The following is a 21,401-nucleotide window of genomic DNA, read 5'->3' as shown; positions in this document are numbered from 1 at the left end:
TGTCTTTCTGACATCTGGGCGTGTCCAGAAGCCCTGGCCAGGGCAGGAGGGCCCTGGGGCCAAGTCTCCATGGTGCAGGCAAAGGGAGAGAGAGAGCTGGGGCCTGGACAATGCCAAACGTTTGATGGTGATTTTCTTTCGTTCTTTCCTTGGCTTGGGAATGCAAAATATTATCATTTTTGCCTGGAGATTTCCCTTCCTAAATGCGCTTGGCTCCGGCCAACATTAAGATGAGTTTGCATTCCTCCACACTGCCTGGTTTCCAATTCTAAATTGTTTGCTGAGACTCAAGACAGATGCTTGAGTGCCGACAACTGGAAGTCAGCTGCGCGTCTGCCCAAGGGAACCTCACTGACATGTGCCGGGGGGGGGTCTTCGATGTTACAGAGCAGGAGCCTCTCATTTCACTGATGGGGAAGCTGAGGCCCAGAGAGGCATCGGGGCTCTCAGTGGACATCCAGCAGAGTTAATGACAAAGCTGAGATTAGAACCCAGATCACCCCACCCCAGTCCAAACTTCTCTTGGCTTCACTTCAGGCTCTGTTGACTTACAAACATGTCTGTTGTCTGCCCAGCGGGGCCGTAAGCTCTGAACACTGTAAGTCATGTCTCAGCCAGCCTGGTGTCCTCACTTCCTACCATGGAAACTGGAGCTCCATAGACCCCAAATAGAGGTTGATTGAACTGAAGGGCTGTAGAGCGGACTAACATGGAAGGAGTGGTGGTGAACATAGATAAGTATGAAGAGAGTCTGGTGACTTTGGACACATTACTGCCCCGCTCTGGGCCTTAGTCTTCTCATTTATAGCAACAAGCTTTTTAAACTCGATAGAGCAGTTCTCAAACTGTGTTCCAGGAGACCCTAAAGTTTCAATGAAGTGTTTTAGGTCTGCTACTGAGGGTGGGAAATTCCTCCCTACCCCCTAGTCCTAACTCCAAGATCCACTTCTTGTGTCTACTTTTCATGTATATATTTTGTTCAAAAAATATGGGATTCACTGTAGGAGAACAAAGTTTGGAGGCTAACAGATTATTTGATCTGGAAAATTCCTGCTTGTTCTTAAAGATAAAATCCTGGCTGGGTGCCGGTGGCTCACGCCTGTAATCCCACCACTTTGGGAGGCCGAGGCAGGTAGATCACTTGAGGTCAGGAGTTCAAGACCAGCCTGGCCAATATGGTGAAACCCCCTCTCTGCTAAAAATACAAAAAGTAGCCAGGCGTGATAGCACATGCCTGTAGTCCCAGCTACTTGGGAGGCTGAGGCAGGAGAATTGCTTGAACCTGGGAGGTAGAGGTTGCTGTGAGCCGAGATCACACCATTGTACTCCAACCTGGGTGACAGAATGAGACCCTATATCACAAAAAAAAAAGAAATAAGTTACCCCTCCTTCATAGCATATTTGCTACACACCACCTTTGACCCAATAGTAGCTTGTCTAATGGGGAGTTTGTGTCATGCCCCCTAGCAACTGGAAAGAGAGAAAATGAGGTGAAGGAGGCCTCATGCTCTGGAGGCTCCATTCTGCACAGAGCTGCTCCAGAGCACAGAATCTGTGTTGGGTGCCTGGCTGGCCATGGGTCTGCGTCTGCCATTGCCTGAGTGATTCAGGACAACCCAACCACCAGGCCTGGCACATGGCTGAGGCAGGAAGAGGCCATGATTTGCTTGTTAGGCCATACTTCTCCTTGACAGGGTAGGCCTGGGCCCAGCCCTGCCTAATGTTGGGCCTTCCTGATGAGATCTTGAGTAGGAAATGATTGGGGTACTACCCCAGAAACCACGAGTCCCCAAAGATCCCCAGCTCCTCTTCTCCTTGTCTTTGTCCAATCACTCTGTGACATTGTTCCTCCTCCCTGATGGTCCATCACTTAAGAGCTAAGCTGCATCAATTATCAATTGCTATAATAATGTCCTGTAACAAATAATTCCCCCAGATCTTAGTGGCACACAATAATAATTGTTTAGTTCACATATCTGGGGTCAGCTGAGGGTGGGGGAGTGAACTGGTCCAAGCTAAGCTCAACTGAGTGGCTCTGCTGGGCTCACTGGGCTTGCTCGTGAGTTTGGGGGTGCTGACCTCAGCTAGGTTGGGCTGGAGCAACAACTCAGCTGGGGCAGCTCTGCTCCGAATACCTCTCACTCTTTTCCTGGGGTCAGTGGACTAGACGTCTCACGTTGCTGCCAGAGGTGCAAGCAAGCAGAAATAGATAAGGCATCCTAAGGCCAAGGCTGGGGATGGGCACACATTACTTCTGTTCAGATGGCCTAGCCCAAAGTCAAGTGGTTGGGGGAAATATACTCTGCTCTTTTAGAGGCAGGATTGCAAAGTCCCGAGGCAAGGGGTGTGCATACAGAGAAGGGAAGAACTGAGACCAATGATGCAAGCTGGAGCAGGACCACTTGTTTTTGCATCTCAGCTCTGCTACCCACTAGATGTGTGACTTGGGACAAGTTACGGGATCGCTGTGCCTCCAGTTCCTCTCTTCTACCACAGAGGGGCTTCCTCTGGCTGTCAGCTCCCATCTGCTGTTTCATCCAGACTTTTAAGCCCTTGAGACTCTGGCTTCATCCTTCTGGTATACCTGGTCCCCTGTGCTCTGCCTGTTGCGATGAGGGAGCCCCCAATCAGTTCTGCAGCGAGCAGAGGGCATGGGTCTAGGATGGGTGAGTCTTGAAGAAGGAGTGTGTGGGAGGGGGATAAGCCTGGGTGAAGCCACTCCAGGGTTGTTGTTGTTGTTGTTGATAATTTGTTGTTGTTAGAGCTGAATTTTCTACTTTAACTCAACACATTTTTCTGAGCACCAAGCCTTATGGTGGCATAAAGGGATAAATAGAACCCAGTTCTCCTCCTCACATTGCTCAGTCCTAGATGGGGAGAAGATTGTGCGGAATCAGCTCTGCTCAGTGTACACGTCTAATCCTATTACTTAAATATTCACTCCACACCCTCCGTGTGGCAATGCAGGCAGAGTTGCTGCCCATGGGATGCTCACAGTCCACTGTGAGTTCTTTGTTGGCCATGCACCTGCCCATGGGGGCAGAACCACACACTCCCTGCCTGCCTGGGGGCTTCCCAGGGTGAGGGCAGAGTTACTAGGTCCCCCGTGAGAGCAGTAGGTCCCCAAGGACAGGATCCCTGCTTCTCCCCAGAGTCAGAGGACTCCCCAAGCTCTTCTCTAATGGAGACCTTCTTCCCTCAACTAGCTGGAAGCTTCTCTGATGTGGGGACCACATCCCCTCATCCCTCCCTTGCTCTGTCTCACTAGTGCCTATTACAGGAGACTAGACTAGGGTCCTTGGGCCTCCAGCAATGCTCCCAAACCTAGCATTGCCTTTCTAGATGCCTCTTTGAAATGATGGCCTTGGGCAGAAGGGAAGGCTGGCTGACAGCAGAGCAAGAACCCCCACATGTTCCCTACTCGCTGGGGCAAAAGGGGCAGTAATGCGGAGGATGTGGAACAGTCAGCCATCTGAAACTCATTACTTCCTCACTTTCGAATGGGTTGTTTTTTTCTCCCATAGCAGCAAGAAGTTCACTTTGCCATATCTTTTTGCTTAGGCCAGCTTATGGTCTTTTCTCTCTCCTCCTCTCCCTGTCTGTGATTTGCTTTTAGACATGAGATTCTTGGGGCCTAAGTAAAACTAGGAAGAGGAAGATAATACCAGAGATTCTTAGTGATAAACCCCGACTCCCTCGCCCCATCCCAGCACCCTCCATCCAAGGCAAATGAAAGCTCTTGCTTACACAGGTGCATGTGCAATATGGAATGGAGCCCAAAGAACCAGCGGAGGCCCGGGGCAGGGCTGCGGGGAGGCTGCTGGGAGGTGTTCACGCTTAGGTTCCACAGAGCGGCTTCCTCTGGCCGTCAGCTCCAACCTGGTGCTTCATTCAGACTTTCAAGGTCCTTGGGACTCTGGCCCCATCCTTCTGGTATACCAGGTCTGCTATGCTCCACTTGTTGTGGTCAGGGAGTCACCAGTCAGTTCTGTATTGAGCAGGATCTTAGAGCATGTGGCTGGGATGGATAAGTCTGAAGAAGAAGAGGTGTGTAGGAGGGGACAAGCCTGGCTGAGGCCACTCCAGGGAGCACTCAAGAAACTGAGGACAGTGAGTGACTCAAAAGGAAGAGGAAGACCTGATGGTGATGGGCTGGATGGCACGGGACCTGTGAGGCCTCAAAGTCATCCCGGCCACTTCCTAGCTGTATGACCTTGGCCAGTTGCTGACCTTCTTTGTGCCTCAGTTTCCTCATCTTTAAAATGAGAATGATAATATACTTACTCCAAAAGGTTGTTATAAGCATGAAATACATTCAGAATAGAGCTTGGTACATAGTAAGAGCTTTGTGCATGTACACAATTATTTTTATTATTGTTATCTAAGTGGTAGGGGACTATCAGTACCTGCCTAATCAGGTAGTACCGATAGGTAGAGTATCAGTACTACCTATCAGTACCTACTATCAGTACCTAAATCAGGGAGCTAGGAGGTAAACTAAGGCAGGAGGCGCCAACAGGTACTGATTCTGAAAACAGATTCTCAGAAGGTGAGAAATCCAGTAGGCAAGTCTATCTGCATCTTTTGGGCACTGGGCAAACATAAAAGCCATTCGTGGATGTGGCCTTGAATAGCATATAACCTAAGAGAGCAAGGCAGATGGGAAGGCAGCTGTTATGCAAGGCAGGGAGTAACAGAGCTATGAGCAGCCCATGCTGAGGGCCCCAGAGGAAGGATCACTTTGTAGCAGAGGTGTCATCAGAGGCGGGCCTTGAAAGTGTAGGACAAAGGGAAGAAAGGCCTTCCAGGCATGGTGAACAGCATGGGCAAAAGCACTGAGGCCAGCTCAGGAAACAGGGCATCTTGATCCAGTTCAGTTCAACCAAAAAGTATTGAATACCTTCCCTGCACCAGGCAGTGCCAGAGGTTTGCTACTCCCTTTAGTCTTGCCAACCACTTTTCTGGATAGATATTTTTATTCCTATTTTATAGATGAGTAAACTGAGAACCAGAAAGGGAGAGTAACTCCCCAGGGTCACCCACTGATGAATGAGTGCTAGAGCCAGGCTTCTAACCAAGTTCTCCCAGAACTGAAAGCCCATCCTCTCTTCATGTCTGGCCTGACTCTCAAGGAGCCTGGCAGGATGGCAGGGGGAGCCAGGCAATTCCTGACACCTCCACCCAAGTAGGCTGTTCTCTTCTTTTCCCTGGCTCCACGTTTGCACCAGGAACGCCTGCCTAGCACCTTTGGGCCACTTCACCTATTCCTCCACATGGCCCCTCAAGGCCAGAATCACACCTCCAGAAGCTTCCTGAGCACCCAGCCCACATGGTCCTTCTCTCTAACAACCATGACATCTGCTTGCAGGGCACACTTGCACTCCACGTGCTTCCTGTGAGCCACTCTCCCAAGCTGGTAGGGCCCATCTCTCTTCTTGTTTTGCCCTCCACTCATCCCCTGTGCTAAGTGCTAGACCCAACAATGACTAGTGAACAGACCCCATCCTGCCCTCATGGAGCCTGAGTCCTGATGCGGGAGACAGGAGTAATCGGACAGTCACCTCCATGGAGTGGAATTACTAACTGTGATAAGAAAAGGAGAGGTCACCAGTCACCCATTAGTAAGGCACAGGGGTGATGAGATCATTAAGCAAGATCTGATGTAATCAACGTATCAGAGAAGCTTCCCAGGGGAGGCCAGGGGAGGATATGCAGTTATGCTGGGGTTTGAAGGTGATGGGAAGCTCATCAGAGAGGCTCAGGCAGAGGAAATGGCACATGCAGAGGCCCTGAGGCAGGGGAAGCAAGGTGCATCTGAGGGAGCAGAAAAGGGACCCAGAGAAAAACTCCCACAAGACAAGGCTGGGGAGAGGCTGAGGGCCATGGGGCCACATGGAACATTTTGGACTTTCTCCCAAGATCCCTGGGAAGCTATTTGGGAGGAGGAGGAGAGGCAGGGAAATGGAACAGCACAGCAGACACTCCTTAAGCTGGAGCGAACTCTCCCCGCTGAGCTGTCGAATCGCCTTAGCCATACGCTGGCCAGCAGCCCTCAGCACCTGGGACCGGGACTGCCCCACCTGGCCTCCACCTTAACCTGCAGGGAGTGGAGTGGCTTTGAGAACTGTGAGCCCCAAGTGGTGCTCTGGCTTGATGTTGTTTTCATCCCTTCTTGAGACGGACTGATGCTTTTTTTGACAGACAGACAAGATTCTGAGAAAGGGAGCAACAGCTGACGTAACTTTGGCCATAGCCCACAGGACAGCAGCCCAGGAATTGTGGCTTTTTTCCCCCTCTGTCATCAATATCAAGGGCAGAACAGTGGCAAGCTGCCCAACCAGGCTCCCAACATCTCTGCAATCCGCCTGTTTGTTCCCATCAAAACAACTTTATTTTATCTTGTTGGTATTTGGCAGTCATCAATCTCTGAGAAAAGTACTTTTCCCAAACATGAAACCCATCTACCATAAAAGGAGGAGGCCAGAGATCTTGTCAGGAGCCGAGGTCAGAGAGATGGACTTGACTGACATCATTTTTAGGAAATCCACTCTCTGGTTGGTTCGGTTTGGTCAGAAGCAAATGCCAACTTGTCTCTGGGGAAGAAACCAGCACTTTGTAATTTAACGCCTCTTCCTTGGGGCCAGATTTCACTAATCCTGTCCCCAGTGAGGTTGGGGCTCTGTCTAGGACTAGTCCCACCTCCCCCTGGGCCCCCACCACCCCCTCACTGGGCACCTCACTTTGGCTGCGGGATGGAACACGGGTGGCTGGCTTTCCCTCCCATTGCGTCTCCCAACTGGAACCCAAAGGCAGAGGCGGTGGGACCTAGGGCAGGAAGCAGAGACCCTCTTCTCTGAAAGGAATCTTCCCCTCTCTCCAGTGAGTGCTTCTTATGAAAGGCTGATCTAGGGAGGGAAGAGAACACATCACCCCGGCCCCCCAAACATGTGGTCATTTTTCCAGCTAATCTGTCCCCAGTTGAGTGATTTGGGGAAAACTATTTAATATCCCAGAGGTGTGATCATATCTGTCTCACAGGGTTGGTGTGAGATTTAATTGATTAATGTAAAACTCATGGTTAGATGCCTAGAATCGTGCCTGGAGTATATCAGTGCTCATCATTCGTTCCTTTCTCCTTTTCCTCACTGAGGGGAGAGATTGACCCAGACAAATGAAGGCCCTGGTCTCTAACTGTTCAGTCAACCAATATCTATGAGCTGGACCTGCATTCAAGGCACTGAGGATACAGCAGTGAGGACACAGCAGAGTCCCATGGCACTTACAGACTATAGGAATATTCTAACTATCAGCCACGTGACAATAAACAAATAAATGTCATGTGTTTGTGATAAGTGCTATGAGGAAACATGGAGCACAGGAAGGGATCCCCGGGGTGTTGTGATGGCCTGGTGATGGACAAGACGGCATTGAAACAGAGATTCTAAGACTGGAGGGAGCCTTGCAGGTATGGGAGGAAGAGCATTCCAGGAAGCGGGAACAGCCACGGCAAAGACGCTAAGCAGAGAACGAGTCTGACGTTGGAAGGACAGCAAGAGGGTCAGTGTGACTGGAGCAGAGGAGGAGGAGAGGGTAGAAATTAGTGCGGCAGAGTGAATGGGGTGAGATCATGGAGGGCCTTGCAATGAGGAGTTTGGCCTTGGCTTTGATGGGGTGGAAAACTCATTGATAGAGGGGGTGGAGCTGAGAGGTGATGGGATCTCACAGGTCTTGGAAGGGTCCCTCTGGCCATGGTTGCACAAGAAGCACTGATAGAGGGCATGGGGTGGACAAGGCCCCAAAGACACAATCTGTGGCTTCATCTTCACTGGCCCTCACCCCTCTGTGGGCCTGGAAGTGGTAGGTGGTCTGGACTTCCTGACAGCTAGAACATACTTTCCTCTTCCTGCTGGGTCAGATGCAGGAAGGGGAAGTCCTAGTCTCTAGTGGGCACCAGGAATCCAGGCAAAGTGCCGTCCACAATCAGGGTGTATGTGGCCTGTGCATGTGTGTGTCTGTGTGTGTGCACATGCATGCATACATGTATATTTGTGTGTTTGTGTGTGTGTGTGTGTGCGCGCGCATATGTGTGTGTTCATTCCTGAGACAGATTTGGAGAGAGGGTAAATTTCTCTCTGCCACTGAAACACTACTTCTGTAACCCCCTGTGCCCACCAGGCTGCCAGCTCTGCACAGGTGACCCTGGTGTCTCTCTCTCCTCTGTGATGTGCCTTCACTGGCCAGGGACCTGTGTTCTTCAGGATCCTGTGTTCACCTGAACAGAGTCCTCTTCTCCAAGGCCGCCTGCTGCTAACCAGGCTGATAAGTTTATTTATGCCATGGGCTCTGTAAACAAAGCACTAACCGGTCCACATACTCTTCTTCCCCAACCCCTACTCCAGGGCCATGACACTAAATCCATGTGGCAGATTAGGAATCATGAAGACAGAGTTGACAGCTACATAGTCACTTGCCGCCACTGTCCTCCCCTGTACCTGTAGCAGGTACTGCTATCAAGTCACCCTCCTCTTGCCTACTGAGCCCAGACTTGACCTCAGAATCTTTCCTAACTCAGTGCTCCAGAAGTGCCCACGAGCAATTGGCATGCTCAATAAGATAACACGTATCTAACATCCCTACTTGAAGGTTCCTCAGTTTTACCTCTGGGGCCTTTAATTCTATGACTCTAATGATGGAACTTGTACAATAGGCCTTATTCAAGTAAGTGCCCCAGGGCTTCACCCTTGAATACTGAGAAGGGGGTCAGTGCCCAGGGGAAGGAGAGTGGGGCACTCGTGTGCGGGCCCAACCCTCAAATTCAGAGGCCCTAACCAACGGGCTTGGGTCCTTGGGCAGGTCAGTTAACCTCTCTGACCCTCTGTTTTCCCTTTGCTGCCCACCTGACGGGGTTGTCACAGAGATCGAATGATAACATACATGTGAATGGTCTTTGCAACTTAATAAGTACCCTATATGTGAAAGGGGCCACAATGATAAAAAGTCTGTTCTGCCAATTCATTTTCACTTATCTAAAAGTTTTGACTCGTGGCAAGATCCCACCCCTCAAATTTAATGGGCCCCAAGTTTGGATGGGTATCAAGGCCAGATGTGCCCTGAAAATGCCTTGTGGTGGGGAGGCGTCACAGAGTAGGTGTCTGAGGCCCTAGTTCTGATGCTACCACTGGCCTGCTGTGCACCCCTGGACAAACCTCTTAACCTCTCTGGTGCTGTACCAACTGCATCTGCCAAGTGAGGATGATGCGCACTCATTCTCCAAGGTCCTGTGACAGCAAATGATGGCAGATGTGAGGAGGCCCAGAAACCGAAAGTACTATACAGATGTGAGTTGTTATTTTGTTACTTCTTGTGATTTGCCCAAAGGGGTAAAGCATTTGGCTTAACACAGGCTTCCCGCCAGGAAAAATTAGTTAATTGACAGGTGACTTAAACAAACAGGGGCGACCCTTGGGGCAGGGCAAAAGGGTCATGGGGCTTTCTCTGTGCTCGCTTCAGTTGCCCCTGCCAAAAAGTAGCCCCTGCCGAAGCCAGATGGAGCTTTGCCAACTGGTTCAGAGGGAAGTGGGGAGCCCAGTGCCGGAGCCCATGGCCACTGGGACCTCAGGCTTGCAGGGGAAGGGGGATGTCAGTTCCCTGACTCTTCAGCAGATAGGAGAGGGGGTAATGAGGGGAGGAGGAGGGAAGAGAAGGGAGAGCAGGAGAGAGGACGAAAATGAGAGGGATGAAAAAGAGGAAACCAACAAAAGCCGGAAGAAGCAGGTGGGAGGAAGGAGTGATGGTGAAGGAGGGCAGCTGTCTCTCCCTGGTCGAATCGGGAATTCCCTGGGGGAAGGACAGGTCTTCCATTCACACTGGGTCTCTTTGAGAGCAGGTTTTATGCCTCCCCTATCCGTGTACAGGGTCTGTATTAGGCCTTTCTTTGTGGGGCTATACAGGAATACCTGAGACTGAGTAATTTATAAAGAAAACAGTAGCCCGGCCAACACGGTGAAACCGTGTCTCTACTAAAAAATATATATAAAGATCAGCCAGGCATGATGGCATGTCCCTGTAGTCCCAGCTCCTTGGGAGGCTGAGGCACAAGAATCGCTTGAACCCAGGAGGAGGAAGTTGCAGTGAGCCAAGGCCAAGCCACTGTGCTCCAGCCTGGGCCACAGAGTGAGACTCTGTCTCGGGGGGGAAAAAAAAAGAAAGAAAGAAAAGAAAAGACGTTTATTTTGGTTCACTGTTCTGCAGACTGTACAGGAATCATGGTGCCAGCATCTGCTTCTAAAGAGGGCCTCAGGGAGCTTCCAATCATGGTGGAAGGCAGAGGGGAGCCAGCGTGTCACATGCAAGAGTGGGAGCAAGAAAGAGAGTGGGGAGGCCCCACACTCTTAAACACCAAGGTCTGTGAGAACTCAGAGTGAGAACTCACTCATCACCAAGGGGATGGCACCAAGCAATTCATGAGGGATCCACCCCCATGACCCAAACACCTCCCACCACGCCCTACCTCCAACATTGGGAATCCTGTTTCAACATGAGATATGGAAGGGACGCACAATGAAGCCATATCAGGCTCCCCCAGGACAGGGGTGGAATCTCTCGCATCAGACTATGGGCCCTTCCAGAAAGAGACTGTCAGCCATCTCATACAGGGGCTCCCCAAGGTGGGGAAACATGCTCATCCCACAGCCAAGACCCTCCAAGGTTCATGACCTGCCAGTGGGTCCTGACACAGCCCAAGGCCTACACCTCTGCCTGTCTGACTCCCCTGCTTCTCCTCTCCTCTCCCCCTGCCTTAGGGTTCACGGACACCTTCAACATGGACACCAGGAAGCCCCGGGTCATCCCTGGCTCCAGGACCGCCTTCTTTGGCTACACAGTGCAGCAGCATGACATCAGTGGCAAGAAGTGGTGAGTGAGGGTGGCCGCCCACACCCAGCCCTGTACCATTCCACACCCAGCCCCTCCATCCTGCCCCTGTGCCCCGTGGCTGCCCCACTGGCCCTCACATGGAGACTGACATTTTCAGTGACCTCACTCTGTCCCAGCAGGTCAGAGGCTGCACAGGCTCTGCTCCTGACTATGAAAGCTTGAGTGTTCAATTTCTCAAGCCCTCTGTCTTCTCATCTGTGAAATGGGAATGAATGGGCCCTCCTTCTCTGGGTTATGTGACAGCGCAGGTAGCAGCCACCTGGGGACTAATTGTTAGCCCCTGGTCCTGTCTACCTGGAGAGCTGCTGGGGGTGTCTCCGAGAGGGTGGGTGTGAGTGTGCTCTCTAGCTGAAACCCAGGCAGCAATGGGGCAAAGGGGAGGGAGAGCCAGACCAAGTGGAGGGAGAGGGCGGGAAAGATCCCCGAGAGCCCTCCGGAGCAGGGGCAATCAGGAGGAAGAAAGGATTCACCTCCAATTTTAAAAATAACTGTATTTCAACATATTTTATCACCTAATTCACTCATTTCAAGTGTCCAAGTCGATTTTTTTTTAAGAAAATTTACCATGTTATGAGGCCATCACCACGAATCAGTTTTAGAATATTTTTACCACCCCAATAAGATCTCTCACCACATTTATGGTTAGTCATCCTCCTCCCTACTTGGTTTTTAGCTGGCAGAAGGCCGTCCTTCCTGGGGTGGATAGGGCCAGGCCTCTGCATGGCCCTTTTAGAAGCCCTTGCATAGTCAAGAGATCACATGAACACTGGTGATCAATGTTCTACGCTGCCCTCTTCCCACTCTGGCCCGTCTACCCTCCCCAGCCTCTCTCCCTTCCTGTGCCTCCCCCACCCCCCTACCTGCGCTCAACGCTCCAGCCACATGGCACGATCGCAGCATTGCCGTTTCCCCAGATCTTCTTCAAACATGATCGCAGCATTGCCGTTTCCCCAGATCTTCTTCAAACATGCTCTTCCCTTCTGCGATGCCCTCTCCTGACTTCTCTGCTCACCCCACCACCATCTGCCTAATTCTCTCATATTCTTCTTGCTTTTCGTAAAGAAATATCTTACTTATTATCTTTCTACCGAGGTATAACATACATACAATAAAGTGTACGCATCTTGAGTGTATGGCTTAATGAACTTCCATGTGATATACAACTATGCAATCACCTCCCAGAGATACACACCATTTCCAGCTTCCCAGAAGGTGGTGCCCACTCACCCCACCCAGTCAGTGCCCCTCCAGGGACCCCCATGCTGTAGTTTTGAACTTCATAGAGGAGAAATCATGTAATAGGTGCTCATTTGTATCTGACCTCTTTCACTCAACATTATGCCTGTGAGGTTTAACATGTTGTTAAATGAACCATACTTCAAGCTTCCATTGATAAGCAGTATTCCATTGTATTAATCTACCACAATGTATTTAAGTTTAGTGTTTATTTTACTGTATTTGGATTGTTTCCATTTGGGGCTATTTCAGATAATGCTGCTATTGGCATTCATGTACGTGTCTTTGGATGGGCATATGTGCTCACTTTTATGGGGTTTTTACTCAGGGATAGAATTGCTGAGTTAAAGGGTAGTTATGTTTAACTTTTTAGTAGGACCTGCCAGGCATTTTTTTCAAAGTGGTTTACCAATTTAAACTCTCTCTAGTAAAATAAGAGCCTTCTGGTTGTGACGTGTCCTCACTAACACATGACATTATCTGTCATTTTAATTTTAGTCATTCTAGTTGTGTGTGGTGGTATCTCACAGTGGGTTTAATTTGCGTTTCTCTATTTACTAATGATGTTGAGCAACTTTTCATAAATTTAATGGCCATTTTTGTATCCCCTTTTGTGAAATGCTGTATCAGGTCTTTTGCCCATTTTAAAGATTGTGTTGTGTGTCTTTTTCTTATTGATTAAAGGCCTTTAAAGTATATGTATATATTTTGTATGCACATCCTTTGTGACACAGAAGCATTGCAAATATCTGTTCCCAGTCTGTGGCTTGCCTATTCATTCTCTTAATGGTATCTTTTGATAAACAAAAGTTCTTAACTTTAATAAAATCTAATTTATCAATATTTTTTATGATTAGTGCTTTTAGTGTGTCTCGTTTAAGAAATCTTCACCTCTCCCCATATCATGAAGGTATTCTTCTCTGTTTTCTTCTAGAAGTTTGAAGTTTTTGCTTTGTTATTTAGGTCAGTGATTCATCCCAAGTTAATGTTTGTGTAAGGTGTGAGATAAAGGTCAGAGGTTTTTGTTTTCTTTTTTTCATATGGATGGCCAATTGATTTGGCACAATTTGTTAAAGACTAATTTCCCCCATTGAATTTTAGTGTCATCTTTGTTGAAAATCGGGTGACCATAGATATATGGGCCTATTTCTTGACTCTATTTTATTCCATTTGTCTATTTATCTAAATTTGAGCAAACAAAAAGCTGCTTTGGTTACTGCAGCTTTAAAATAAGTCTCGAAGTCAGGTAGTGTGATTTCTCTATATTTGGTTTTCTCTTCTTTTTTATTTCAACTTTTATTTTAGATTCAAGGGGTACATGTGCAGATTTGTTACAAGAGTATATTGCATTGTGCGGAGGTTTGGGGTGCAAGTGATCCTGTCACCCAGGTAGTGAGCTACTCAATAGGTAGTTTTTCAAGTCTTGTTCCCTCCCTCCCTCCCCATTCTAGTGGTCCTCAGTGTCTATTGTTCCCATCTTTATATCCATGTGTACCCAGTGTTTAGCTCCCACTTATAATAGTGAGAACACACCATATTAGGTTTTATGTTTCTGTGTTAATTTGCTTGGAATAATCGCATCCATGTTGCTGCAAAGGACATGATTTCTTTCTTTTTCATGGTTGTGTAGTATTCCATGGTGTATATGTACCACAGTTTCTTTATCCAGTCCACCATTAATGGGCACCTAGGTTGATTCCATGTCTTTGCTGTTGTGAATGGTGCTATGATAAACATACAAGTGCATGTGCTTTTGGTAAATGATTTATCTTCTTTTGGATAATATACCCAGTAATTGGGATTGTCAGGTCAAATAGTAATTCTATTTTTAGTTCTCTGAGAAATCTCCAAACTCTGAACTAATCAACATTCCCACCAATGGTGTATAAGCACTTTCTTTTCTCTACAGCCTTGCCAACAACTGTTACTGTGGGGCATTTTAATAATAGCCATTCTGACTGGTGTGAGATGATAGTTCACTGTGGCTTTCATTTGCATTTCTCTGATGGTTAGTGATGTGGAGCATTTTTCCATGTTTCTTGGCAGCTTGTATGTCTTCTTTTAAGAAGTGTCTGTTCATGTCCTTTGCCCTTTTTTAATGGGGCTGTTTTTCTTTGACAAGATTGTTTTAGCTATGATAGATCCTTTATGTTTCCACATAAATTTTTAAGTCAGCTTGTCAGTTTTTCTCCAACAAAATTTGCTGAGATTTTTATGGGAGTTATACTGAATTTATATATTCAATTTTATGGATAAATTTAGGAGAAAATGAAATCTTAATAATGTTTTGAAATATTCAGTGTAAGTTTTACTTATCTCTTATTGCATTAATAAAATATAAAATACATTTATATTTTATACTATTAAAAATAAACTATTCTTATTTCATTTTATACTATTCATTTCATTTTATACTATGAATATAGTTATACTTATATTTAATATAAATTATATCATAATAAATATATATTTAATGTAAATATTTTTATTTTCATATTTGCATTTATGCTATTAGAAATAAAATTTTTATTTCATTTTATACTATTCATTTTACACTATAAAAATATTTATTCTTATATTTATATTATATTTAATATAAATCATATAATAAATATGTTATATTTAATATAAATATATTTGTATTTGTGTTTTACACTATTATATATTATATATTTATATTTTATACTGTTAAAAATGAAATATTCTTGTTTCATTTTTCAATCTTTTTTACTAGTACATAAAAATACAATTGATTTTTGTATATTTACAATACATCCAGCAACTTTACTAAAGTCATTTATTATTTCTAATAACTCGCTTTTGGATTCCTTTGGATTTTCTACGTATACAGTCAGATCATCTGAAAAATTACAGTTTTGTTTATTCTTTTCCAATTTTCCTACCTTTATTTTTCTAATTGCACTGGTTAGGATCTTCAGTGCAAGATCAAAAAGAAGTGGTGATACTGAACATTCTTTTCTTGTTTCTGCTATGATAGTGAATTTTTCCAATATTTCATAATTAAATAAGATGTTAATTCTAATTTGTTCATTTACTTGTTGTAGATACCTCTAGATTCTCTAGATTAAAGAAGTTTTTTTCTATTCATAGCTTTCTAAGGTTGGTTTTTTAAAAAATTGTGAACAGGTGCTGAATTTTATCAGATGATTTTTCTGCAACACCTGACAAAAGGTTCTCCTTCATTCTATTAATATGGTTAATTACATTGATTGATTGATTGATTGAGTTGATTTCTTTTTTCTTAACTATTAAACCAAACTTGCATTCCTGGGATAAACCTCATTTGGTCACCCTGTATTCTCCTATGTATATATTCTCAGGAATTTTGTTTCTGTTGGGGTATTTGTATCTGTTTTGTTTCATGAGATATATTGACCTGTAAATTTTCTTTTTGCAAATGCCCTTATCAAGTTTTTGTATTACAGTTATTCAGAGCTCATAAAATGTGCTAAGAAATGTTTTCATTTTTTTTCTATTCTCTGGTAGAACATAAGATCTGTATTATTGCTTCCTTAAATGTTTAGGATAATCCACTAGTACAGCATCTAGGTTTGTTTTGTGGGAAGGTTTTTCATCATAGATTCAACTTCTTTTATTATTATTATTATTATTATTATTATTATTATACTTTAAGTTCTAGGGTACATGTGCACAATGTGCAGGTTTGATACATAGATATACATGTGCCATGTTGGTATGCTGCACCCATCAACTCGTCATTTACGTTAAGTATTTCTCCTAATGCTATCCCTCCCCCAGGCCCCCACCCCACAACAGGCCCCAGTGTGTGATGTTCCTCGCCCTATGTCCAAGTGATCTCATTGTTCAATTCCCACCTATGAATGAAAACATGTGGTGTTTAGTTTTCTGTCCTTGTGATAGTTTGCTGAGAATAATGGTTTCCAGCTTCATCCATGTTCCTGCAAAAGACATGAATTCATCCTTTATTATGACTGCATAGTATTCCATGGTGTATATGTGCCACATTTTCTTAATCCAGTCTATCATTGATGGACATTTGGGTTGGTTCCAAGTCTTTGCTATTGTGAATAGTGCCACAATAAACAAACGTGTGCATGTGTCTTTATAGCAGCATGATTTATAATCCTTTGGGTATACACCCAGTAACGGGATCACTGGGTCAAATGGTATTTCTAGTTCTAGATCCCTGAGGAATCACCACACTGTCTTCCACAATGGTTGAACTAATTTACACTCCCACCGACAGTGTAAAAGCATTCTTATTTCTCCACATCCTCTCAAGCATCTGTTGCTTCCTGACTTTTTAATGATTGCCATTCTAACTGGCGTGAGGAGGTATCTCATTGTGGTTTTGATTTGCATTTCTCTGATGACCAGTGATGATGAGCATTTTTTCATGTGTCTGTTGGCTGCATAGATGTCTTCTTTTGAGAAGTGTCTGTCCATATCCTTTGCCCACTTTTTGATTAGGTTGTTTTATTCTTGTAAATTTGTTTGAGTTCTTTGTAGATTCTGGACATTATCCCTTTGTCAGATGGGTAGATTGCAAAAATTTTCTCCCATTCTGTAGGTTGCCTGTTCACTCTGATGGCAGTTTCTTTTGCCGTGCAGAAGCTCTTTAGTTTGATTGATCCCATTTTTCTATTTTGGCTTTTGTTGCCATTGCTTTTGGTGTTTTAGTCATGAAGTCCTTGCCCATACCTATGTCCTGAATGGTATTGCCTAGGTTTTCCTCTAGGGTTTTTAAGGTTTTAGGTCTAACATTTAAGTCTTTAATCCATCTTGAATTAATTTTTTATAAGGTGTAAGGAAGGGATCCAGTTTCAGTTTTCTACATATGGCTAGGAATCCTTTCCCCAGTTCTTGTTTTTGTCAGGTTTGTCAAAGATCAGATGGTTGTAGATGTGCGATGTTATTTCTGAGGTCTCTGTTCTGTTCCATTGGTCTATATATCTGTTTTGGTACCAGTACCATGCTGTTTTGGTTACTGTAGCCTTGTAGTATAGTTTGAAGTCAGGTGGCATGATGCCTCCCTTTGTTCTTTTTGCTTAGGATTGTCTTGGCAATGCAGGCTCTTTTTTGGTTCCATATGAACTTTAAAGTAGTTTTTTTTCCAATTCTGTGAAGAAAGTCATTGGTAGCTTGATGGGGAAGGCATTGAATCTATAAATTACCTTGGGCAGTATGGCCATTTTCACAATATTGATTCTTCCTATCCATGAGCATGGAATGTTCTTCCATTTGTTTGTGTCCTCTTTTATTTCATTGAGCGGTGGTTTGTAGTTCTCTTTGAAGAGGTCCTTCACATCCCTTGTAAGTTGGATTCCTAGGTATTTTATTCTCTTTGTAGCAATTGTGAATGAGAGTTCACTCATGATTTGGCTCTCTGTTTGTCTGTTATTGGTGTAGAGGAATGCTTGTGATTTTTACACATTGATTTTGTATCCAGAGAGTTTGCTGAAGTTGCTTATCAGCTTAAGGAGATTTTGGGCTGAGACAATGGGGTTTTCTAAATATACAATCATGTCCTCTGCAAACAGGGACAATTTGACTTCCTCTTTTCCTAATTGAATACTCTTTATTTCTTTCTCTTGCCTGATTGCCCTGGCCAGAACTTCCAACACTGTGTTGAATAGGAGTGGTGAGAGAGGGTATCCTTGTCTTGTGCTGGTTTTCAAAGGGAATGCTTCCAGTTTTTGCCCATTCAGTATGATATTGGCTGTGGGTTTGTCATAAATAGCTCTTATTATTTTGAGATACGTTCCATCAATACCTAGTTTATTGAGAGTTTTTAGCATGAAGGGCTGTTGAATTTTGTCAAAGACCTTTTCTGCATCAATTGCGATAATCATGTGTTTTTTATCATTGGTTCTGTTTATGTGATGGATTATGTTTATTAATTTGTGTATGTTGAACCAGCCTTGCATCCCAGGGATGAAGCCAACCTGATCATGGTGGATAAGCTTTTTGAGGTACTGCTGGATTCGGTTTGCCAGTATTTTATTGAGGATTTTCGTATCAATGTTCATCAGGGATATTGGTCTAAAATTCTCTTTTTTTGTTATGTCTCTGCCAGGCTTTGGTATCAGGATGATGTTGGCCTCATAAAATGAGTTAGGGAGGATTCCCTCTTTTTCTGTTGATTGGAATAGTTTCAGAAGGAATGGTACCAGCTCCTCTATGTACCTCTGGTAGAATTCAGCTGTGAATCCGTCTGGTCCTGGACTTTTTTTGGTTGGTAGGCTATTAATTATTGCCTCAATTTCAGAGCCTGTTATTGGTCTATTCAGAGATTCAACTTCTTCCTGGTTAGTCTTGGGAGGGTGTATGTGTCCAGGAATTTATCCATTTCTTCTAGATTTTCTAGTTTATTTGTGTAGAGGTGTTTATAGTATTCTCTGATGGTAGTTTGTATTTCTGTGGGATCGGTGGTGATATCCCCTTTATCATTTTTTACTGCATCTATTTGATTCTTCTTTTTTTCCTTCTTTATTAGTCTTGCTAGCAGTCTATCAGTTCTGTTGATCTTTTCAAAAAACCAGCTCCTGGATTCATTGATTTTTTGAAGGGTTTTTTGTGTTTCTATCTCTTTCAGTTCTGCTCTGATCTTAGTTATTTCTTGCCTTCTGCTAGCTTTTGAATGTGTTTGCTCTTGCTTCTCTAGTTCTTTGAATTGTGATGTTAGGGTGTCAATTTTAGATCTTTCCTGCTTTCTCTTGTGGGCATTTAGTGCTATAAGTTTTCCTCTACACACTGCTTTAAATGTATTCCAGAGATTCTGCTACGTTGTGTCTTTGTTCTCATTGGTTTCAAAGAACATCTTTATTTCTGCCTTCATTTCGTTATTTACCCAGTAGTCATTCAGGAGCAGGTTGTTCAGTTTCCATGTAGTTGAGCAGTTTTGAGTGAGTTTCTTAATCCTGAGTTCTAATTTGATTGCACTGTGGTCTGAGAGACAGTTTGGTGTGATTTATGTTCTTTTACATTTGCTGAGGAGTGCTTTACTTCCAATTATGTGGTCAATTTTAGAATAAGTGCGATGTGGTGCTGAGAAGAATGTATATTCTGTTGATTTGGGGTGGAGAGTTCTGTAGATGTCTATTAGGTCCGCTTGGTGCAGAGCTGAGTTCAATTCCTGAATATCCTGGTTAACTTTTTGTCTTGTGGATCTAATGTTGACAGTGGGGTGTTAAAGTCTCCCATTATTATTGTGTGGGAATCTAAGTCTCTTTGTAGGTCTCTAAGGACTTGCTTTATGAATCTGGGTGCTCCTGCATTGGGTGCATATATGTTTAGGATAGTTAACTCTTCTTGTTGAATTGATCCCTTTACCATTATGTAATGGCCTTCTTTGTCTCTTTTGATCTTTGTTGGTTTAAAGTCTGTTTTATCAGAGACTAGGATTTCAATGCCTGCTTTTTTTTTTTTTTTTTTTTTTTTTTTTTTTGGTTCCATTTGCTTGGTAGATCTTCCTTCATCCCTTTATTTTGAGCCTATGTGCCTCTTTGCATGTGAAATGGGTCTCCTGAATAGAGCACACTGATGGGTCTTGACTCTTTATCCAATTTGCCAGTTTGTGTCTTTTAATTGGAGCATTTAGCCCATTTACACTTAAAGTTAATATTGTTATGTGTGAATATGATCCTGTCATTATGATGTTAGCTGGTTATTTTGCCCATTAATTGATGCAGTTTCTTCATAGTATCAATGGTCTTTACAGTTTGACATGTTTTTGCATTGGCTGGTACCAGTTGTTTCTTTCCACGTTTAGTGCTTCCTTCAGGAGCTCTTGTAAGGCAGGCCTAGTGGTGACAAAATCTTTCAGCATTTGCTTGTCTGTAAAGGATTTTATTTCTCCTTCACTTATGAAGCTTAGTTTGGCTGGATATGAAATTCTGGGTTGAAAATTCTTTTCTTTAAGAATGTTGAATATTGGCCCCCACTCTCTTCTGGCTTATAAGGTTTCTTCCAAGAGATCCACTATTAGTCTGATGGGCTTCCCTTTGTGGGTAGCTTGACCTTTCTCTCTGGCTGCCTTAACATTTTTTCCTTCACTTCAACTTTGGCGAATCTAACAATTATATGTCTTGGCATTGCTCTTCTCGAGGATTATCTTTATGGTGTTCTCTGTATTTCCTGAATTTGAATGTTGGCCTGCCTTGCTAGGTTGGGGAAGTTCTCCTGGATAATATCTTGAAAAGTGTTTTCCAACTTGGTTCCATTCTCCCCATCACTTTCAGATACACCAATCGAACGTAGATTTGGTCTTTTCACATAGTCCCATATTTCTTGGAGGCTTTGTTTGTTTCTTTTTACTCTTTTTCCTCTAACCTTGTCTTCTCACTTTATTTCATTAATTTGATCTTCAATCACTGGTACCCTGTCTTCCACTTGATGGAATCGGCTATTGAAGCTTGCACGTGCGTCACGTAGTTCTCGTGCGATGGTTTTCAGGTCCATCAGGTCATTTAAGGTCTTCTCTACACTGTTTATTCTAGTTAGCCATTCATCTAACTTTTTTAAAGGCTTTTAGCCTCCTTGTGATGGATTCAAACATGTTCCTTTAGCTTGGAGAAGTTTGTTATTACCGACCTTCTGAAGCCTACTTCTGTCAACTCGTTAAAGTCATTCTCCATCCAGCTTTGTTCCATTGCTGTCAAGGAGCTGCGATCCTTTAGAGAAGAGGCACTCTGATTTTTAGAATTTTCAGCTTTTCTGCTCTGGTTTCTCCCCATCTTTGTGATTTTATCTACCTTTGGTCTTTGATGTTGGTGACCTACAAATGGGGTTTTGGTGTAGATGACCTTTTTGTTGACGTTGACGCTATTCATTTCTGTTTGTTAGTTTTCCTTCTAACAGTCAGGGCCCTCAGCTGCAGTTCTGTTGGAGTTTGTTGGAGGTCCACTCCAGACACTGTCTGCCTGGATATCACCAGTGGAGGCTCAGTTGGAAGTGCAGAAATCACCCGTCTTCTGCGTCGATCACGCTGGGAGCTGCAGACCAGAGCTGTTCCTTTTCGGCCATCTTGGAATGGATCTCAACTTCTTAAAGATAATGGATTATTCAGATTTGCTCTTCCTTCTGTTAATTTTAGTAACTTGGGTTTTTCAAGTAATTTGTACATTTCATTCAAATTTTATCCACAAATATTCATATTAGCCTCCTATTATCTTTTCAATGTCTATAAGATCTATAGATCCTCTTTTTCATTTCTCTTTTTGGTAATT

At 44.3% G+C, this 21,401-nt stretch overlaps 1 protein-coding gene across 3 annotated transcripts in view; it reads left to right on the top strand.

Moving 5' to 3' along the window:
* The window catches only part of ITGA11 (integrin subunit alpha 11), a 133,171-nt gene that overhangs the window by 18,955 nt on the left and 92,815 nt on the right, over positions 1 to 21,401 (top strand). For all 3 annotated transcript variants that reach the window (XR_012415093.1, XR_012415094.1, XM_005559903.5), the window contains exon 2: positions 10,803 to 10,914. Coding sequence is in view for 1 of the 3 variants with exons in the window: in XM_005559903.5 (XP_005559960.4) it covers positions 10,803 to 10,914 (112 nt within the window). In the remaining 2 variants the exon portion in view is untranslated. The remainder of the gene's footprint in view (positions 1 to 10,802; positions 10,915 to 21,401) is intronic.

This window comes from Macaca fascicularis, chromosome 7 (genome assembly GCF_037993035.2).
Source record: "Macaca fascicularis isolate 582-1 chromosome 7, T2T-MFA8v1.1".
Lineage (NCBI taxonomy): Eukaryota > Metazoa > Chordata > Mammalia > Primates > Cercopithecidae > Macaca > Macaca fascicularis.
This window is presented reverse-complemented; position numbering and strand designations above follow the sequence as displayed.